Source organism: Cebidichthys violaceus, unplaced genomic scaffold (assembly GCF_023349555.1).
Source record: "Cebidichthys violaceus isolate CVI_PGR_0920_01 unplaced genomic scaffold, fCebVio1.0.p SCAF_9, whole genome shotgun sequence".
Taxonomy (NCBI): Eukaryota; Metazoa; Chordata; class Actinopteri; order Perciformes; family Stichaeidae; genus Cebidichthys; species Cebidichthys violaceus.
This window is the reverse complement of record NW_027176975.1, coordinates 12,180,604-12,187,485: the sequence shown is the minus strand read 5'-3', so window position 1 is coordinate 12,187,485 and position 6,882 is coordinate 12,180,604. Positions and strand designations below refer to the sequence as shown.

At 39.4% G+C, this 6,882-nt stretch overlaps 1 protein-coding gene across 1 annotated transcript in view; it reads right to left on the bottom strand.

Moving 5' to 3' along the window:
* Positions 1 to 392: 392 nt before the first annotated feature.
* The window catches only part of galnt9 (polypeptide N-acetylgalactosaminyltransferase 9), an 89,043-nt gene continuing 82,553 nt past the window's right edge, over positions 393 to 6,882 (bottom strand). The window contains exons 10-11 of the mRNA XM_068703735.1: positions 2,034 to 2,201; positions 393 to 1,662 (exon numbers count right to left, since the gene is read on the bottom strand). Of these exons, the coding sequence (XP_068559836.1) occupies positions 1,516 to 1,662; positions 2,034 to 2,201 (315 nt within the window). The 3' untranslated portion in view covers positions 393 to 1,515. The remainder of the gene's footprint in view (positions 1,663 to 2,033; positions 2,202 to 6,882) is intronic.

Genomic DNA, 6,882 nt, shown 5'->3' with positions numbered 1-6,882 from the left:
GTCACCTTGAGTTTGACACCTGTACTCTAGACAATGCAAGTAAATTCAGAGCTTGTCGTGTTTTGTTACGGTTGCCCAGCAATGATTGGACTGTCGCTGTCTGAGGGAGGGAAACCAACACAGAACCTGCCAATGTTTATGCATCAAATTTACTATAATTTATTTCAATAAAAGTAGTATATTACACAACTAAGAAAAGATTGTGAGTGTATTTTGAAATTATTTTAATATCTAAGTTAAAAGCATGTCAAAAGGTACTTTCAAGTAATTTTTTCGAAACTGCCACATTTTTGGTTGGACATGTGAAAAACTGAGCAAGTAAAAAAGTTTCTTTCTGAGTATAGTAATTGGAAAGCTTTCCGGGCTTTCTGAAGACCCATTAATCCAGTGGGCGGGTTGGAACAATCCCAGTACACAGTGCCAGAATTCTGACGAAGGTTTGAGGTAGTTGTGAGTGCATGCACAACAAAAGACAAGCAATTGTGCAGGTGGGGTTAACAATTGGCTTTACAATAGAACAAAATAAAATGTGTAGTTTTCATGTAACACACACACAGACGTTCAGTCAAGGAGCAAAAGTTGACTGAATTGAAGACAGAAGTGATGTAAAAGCTGGGATAAGACAAAGAAGGAGGGGGGGCACATCATAAAAATTATTTTATTATTAATTGTTATCAGATATTAATTCTTCCTTTTTTACAATATATTACTATCATTAGACTGCTTTATACATTGTTTTATATATTAATCATTTTCAAATTATTTTGTACATGCTTTTGGGACTGACATTCCCTGGTCAGATTAAACAGAAAAAATAGGAAAAAAGGCACATGATTGCTCCTGTCCTCTGTGAGCAATACAGTCCAAAGAAACAAAGAACTGTAGTGGTTTGTGTGAGAGCAGGTGAAATGCCTCCCGATCAGATGATGGGCAGCTCCTTTGAAGCCTTTTACATGTCTTGCCAGTGCAGCACGATATATATCCAAAGCAATTTTCCAAATCACAGCCCAAAATAATCACTTTGATGTGGCAATTGACAGAAATCATAACTTTTGATTTGCTCAGATGCACTGAGAAAAAAACAACAACTTAACACTCACACACTCACGCACTCTTTTGCATCTCCAAAGATCTGATAGTTTTACAGTAGAAACAAAAGAATTACTAGGCTCTTCAACCACCTTTGGGGGCTGCACTCAGGTGTTTTGTTACTCAGTTCTGTACATGAAGCTGAATGTCAGAAATGCGGGTGATTTCAAACAATGCAGCTTGCCATAAGGTCTCTGTGAACACGCAGCTCAGTGCAACATATGAATTGATCAGATTGTTCTTTAAGACTTAATGTTGGAAAGCTCTGTGGCCGGAGGGGAGCTCAGTGTGATGTGCAGTCTGTATAGTGTGAAATACCACACACTAGCACCACTAGTCCCCGCTCCTCTCTGAACTGTCCACATTTTGAGATCCAACTGCGACTTGAAACACTGCCCAAACTGTCTCAGAGGTTGTTCTCTGGCTTCAATGCCTGGGATGCTTAATCCAGTTTCGTATCATCCACTTCTGACCGGAGCATCTCTGGACCACCAGGCGAAGGCCAAAGTTGGCATCCTTGGACATTTCAACCTCCAAGCATCGACCGGTGTCCCTGCTTATGATTGGGCCGTTCTGCAACAAAAACACAGGAGAGTATAATAATTATAATAATACATTTGATTTATGAAGCGCTTTTCAGAGTACTCAAAGACACCTTACATTAAAATCATCATATATAAAAGCTACACTAAAAACATAAGAACACACAATATTGGTCACACATTAAAAGCAGTTTTGAAAAGGTGGGTTTTGATTTGTGATTTGAATATGGAAAGGTCAGTGCAGTCAAGTATGACCAAACTTGCACAATAACCTCATTCTTAGAACTCTCATATTCTAATACCTGTTGTTATGGTGTAAGTTATTAGGTATTCATTGCATTTGGTGTGTCTGAATTGAACTGGTGAAGATCAGTGTCAAAAGATCACATGTTTTCTCATTACCTGTGTAAAGTCCCAAAGCCTCTGGGAAATCCTTGAAACAGCGTCACATTTTTTCAGTCTGGGAGTGCGTCCTCTGCCATCATCAACGAGGCATTTTGTGTCAGGCAGGAAGGTGGTTGATCCCAGGGGTCCTAGCTGGAGAAGCCCCTCAGTAGCGTAGCGGGCGAGCTACAAAATAGAGAAAACCAATGTGTCACACTGCTGGACTAACATACTGTGGCATCAATCACAGCTTAAAAACAAAACACTTGACTTTTTAGAGTGCAATTCAACATCTATGGAAAGCACAAGCTGAAAATGGGCTTCAATGAGAAGAGTGAATGTGCTTTGTAGTGATGCCGTTTAGCTGTTCTGTCCTACGCAGATTGACAGCAGTAACTGCAAAAGCAGCAGGGTTTTGAGTTTTCAGGCTGGTTGGCAGTGTGCATGATAGATAGAAAACTTTTTTCAGTTTCCACCTTTTTAAGCAGATTACTTTACGCAAAGAATCAATTGACATAGAACTATACGAAATACATACAAATGTAGAGACTGCACTCTGCTTTTGGTTGATCCTCGCAGAATGTTAGGTGGAAAAGCTGTCATCTATCATCAAAATGTGTTCTTTTAGCTTCATTGACCATTTCAACAGTTTGCTCAAGAAAATTTACTTTATTTTTTATTATTTACATCATCTGTTATTCAGGTGTTTATTATTTATATATATTATTCTTAATAGGAAGTTTATTTTGAAAAGCGACTGCATGTAATGAGCGGAAACTAATACACCTGACAGTTCCTACAGGGGTACATAGACCCTCATAGTGTTAGGGGCATTGACCAAGTGTCAGTATTTGATGAGTTGGGAGTGAGAATGTCTTTGTTTCTTTGTGCGAAGTGCAAATTAAAAAAAGCTAAATATGCTAAAAGATGTCAAAGTCAGGTTTAGGTCTTAACTTAATTCAACCAAACATGTGTTTTACTGTAACATTTTATTTTTAGACTGGAAAACTTGATATATTAAAAATGCAAGACTGTTCCTCATCACGTGTTATTGTAGACTATTTTAGTGTACAGCACTGCATGGAAACAACAGTGAATAGCTTATTAATGCCACAACATTTCCCCAAACCAAAACTTGATCCCTGACTGTTTTATGCTGCACATGAAAGGCTTAGTGGTGATACGTATCTATTACGTAAGGATACAGTAGAGATAGGATTTATTATTTATGGGAGTGACTCTATCTGAAAAATGAGATGCCAAAGATAGGGAGGTCTTCAGTACGACAGCAGCTCTGCTTAGAGGGGAACACGCATACATGACTGAATCACACACACACTGTCTTCTACTAAAGCACAGGGTATGTATGCTATGTTATTCACAGTCCTGGAGTCCGTGTAACAGAATGCCACTGAATCCAGACAAATTAAGAACAATGTGTTTTACAATGCTTTAGTGATGCAAAAACATGCCGTGTCCTTATTTTGTCCAACGGCAAATTTGAGAAATTCTTTAAAAACAAATTTGAGAGTTTGACAAAAACAATGAAATTACATTTTTGACCCCATTGTAAAAGCAGGTCCTTCTGCCATCTCTACAAATCTGTAAACAAAGCTGTTGAAGTTTGAAATGCAATAGCATGCAAACCTATAATTATGTTCATATCCTCTTCAAGTATCTTTTCAATCGTTTTCAGCATGTTAACGTCTCTTCAAACTGATTTAGCTTTGTCTGAGTGGAGGAATTGTAGAGCATGGATAGAGGAACTGGAGCTGCAGTGAGTGACCTGTGTGGGTGTTGCTCCTTGTGAGAAGAGAGAATGCAGGTGGTTTTAATTCAATGTTCTGCTCTGCAGAGCCACTTTGACCAAATAGGTAAAATAATGAAGAAGCACTTTGCGCGTCACTCACAGTTCACTGGAGCTGGTTAGGGTTGTTTATAAGGATACTGATGAGAATAATTCTTTGGACTAAGGAATGTCAGACAATTATATAAACATATTTCAAACTCTCTAAATCTAATGTGAGACACATAATGCTGTGAACTTGTGCTCTTTTTCTCCAGGTAACAGCCTAAAGGTCAGTTTGATTGAGAATTCTTCATGGAATTTAGGATTGCTGTCTTGGGTTTTTCAGGGTTACAGTGTAACGCTCTTAGAAGATTTATCCATGGTGTAAACTATGGGGAGAAAGAAAATCTCATATAATCCCCACTAATACCTGTTTACAGCTCAGTCTGGCAGCAGTTTATATGCTAATACATTTAAAATGGGACCATAACAAATAATTAATGTAAGGAAATGATTATGCTAAGCCAATTAACCTGTGCCTCATGCTGCAACATTAGATGCTCCATTGCCTTCATGCCATTGTAAAAGTTCTGCAGCCACTTTCTGGAGGTCAAGCTAATCTCAAATGTCTTAATTAGCTCATTAATGGTACAACTCTGTGACAATGTCAATACAAGATGGAGTGTTTGTACATTGCATTGGGTTGTTATCTGCACATTTCTACCTTCCCTGTACCTTGCTCCATCAGGAAGTTAGGAGTAAATTTACACCACAGATTATAACAAACTCTTAAGAAGGGCTTGGCTTGCATGGGGCCCCAGCACCGTATCGACGGTAGCACATGTACTCTCCATATGTGACTACAGTCAAGCATGGAAATCTGAGTGAGCTTTCAACTTTAACACAAACCTCTAAAGGTAGCTTTAAGAGGCCCCACAGCATAAGCGGTGCAGAGGGTGTCCATCAGCACCATGCACATCCAAGTACATAGCTGGGATTCCTTGTGGGAGAAAGGAAGATTGCTTTTCAGTCTGAGGACCCTGTTTTCATGGCGGTGCAGCAACTAGCGCAAGCAGCTCTTTGTTGTAGGTGTTTGTTTTGGTGAAAATTGCACTGGGAATATAGTTGTCAATAACAGCAAACTAAACACTTGATGCTGTGCCAGTGTGATTATGCATGGCCATCCACTGTGTTTACCTTTATTAAATGACACGAGGTTGCTACAAAATACACACACCTGTAGACACATCAGACTGATCGGCACTGGCTATTTATGCGGGAAATGCAAGATTAGTGGAGCTCGTTAATTCAGTTCCAGCCTCTTTCAAACTTTTATAATATTGCTTTATTAATACTGCAGTTTCAGTTTCTGTTTCACATTAATTGTGGTATGATGTGATCATTTACAATGTGTGATAGAATTATGACTGAAATAGTTTAGGATTGCCCAAACAATTTTTTATCTTTTATCGCTATTGTCTGCCTCTGGTTGCAGATGTGTGGTGCAGCGTATTCACATTGTACTGCTGGCACAGTTGTTTGAGAGCTATGAGCAAGGGCGGATTATGAGACAGTGGGCCCCTGGGCACAGTCATGCAAAAGACCCCACCATCTTTCCTACATAGGCACACCACACAGAGTTTGTGATGTTTTTCCTTCTTTTTTTTTTATTGTTCTGCAAGTCGTTACACATCTCTCTGTGTTTTCTTGTCTCTTTGTGGTGACTTTGTGTCTCTTTGCAATGCTTTGTGTGTCTTTGTAGTCAGTTGTTTGGATTACACTTGGGGTCCCTGAGCCTTTGTCCGGCAGGCCAGTTCAGTAATTTATCCATGGCTATGAGACCAGTGAAGTGACCTGCTGAGAGTGTATTTATTATTCACCACACCATCTGATCTATTATCCAACTCTCCCACTCCTTTGACACTTTGCGCTGCTGCACATATGATGATAATCAATATTTGTTACCTTGAATATGAATAGCCAAATGGCTGAACAGACAAAACCAAGAGCTCCACTCAAACAGAAAATCTATGGTAAAAGATATATTACTTACTTAAACAGACTACTGCTGTGTGTGTGTGTGTGTGTGTGTGTGTGTGTGTGTGTGTGTGTGTGTGTGTGTGTGTAAAGCAATGACGCAGGCTTTGTAGCTACTCCGCCATGCATTCATTGCATAACATTATCGGACAAAGGTGAGGCATTGTCCATGATTTTGATTTCCATTGGGAGAGCCGGCAGAGAGAGACTCATTCCTGAGAAGCACAATGAAGAATTATTCTGGCCAATTATATTTTGTCCTAAGTAAATGGAGCAATGGTAAAAAAAAAATGCAAAATCACAGTGTCCCACCAAATTGAATTCTGCCCCGCTCATAGTAATGTCGGTCATCACTATAATCTAATGATACAAAGACACAAAATTCATCTCCATTTGTTTATTTCCCCGGGATCAGTATTAAAAGAGTCAGTGAAGCTTTACATTACTGGTCCCCACAGAGCTCTCTATAGGGGAAAGGAGGAGAGGCTGGTGAGCTGCTGGCCTCCTTATAATACCCCCTCCCATGACAGATATTGAACATGTCACTCACCAGCAAGAGAAGCAGTTTGGATAGGTGGGAAATGTAAGAAATATGCATGAATAGCATTTGCATGATTTGTCTTCAGGAATAGCTTTTTTTTTCTTAGCACAACAACGGGACAACAGCGTCCTACCCACAGTGTCATTTGTCCTGGTATCTATTCAAGTAAAGGTCATACTGAGCACACTCTCTTTTTTTCAGCAGCATCTGCCTGCATATTCATATAGTTAAATGCAATCACACCTGGGAGTGGTGCAGTGTTTTCTGCTGAGCAGCTCAGAGAGCTGTTGGTGATGCCTTGCCTTGTACTGTGTATGCTATTGCAATCACAACAATGTCTCTGTGATACGTTTTCCAAATCCATACGGACATTATACAGTGTCATTAAGCCAGTGCAATCATTTAAACAAATTTGAACTAATCATGAAGCAGTGTTAATAATTAGCTCATTGTAATACTTAACTCCCACAAGCCTTATCCTCTGAATATTTTACTATTAA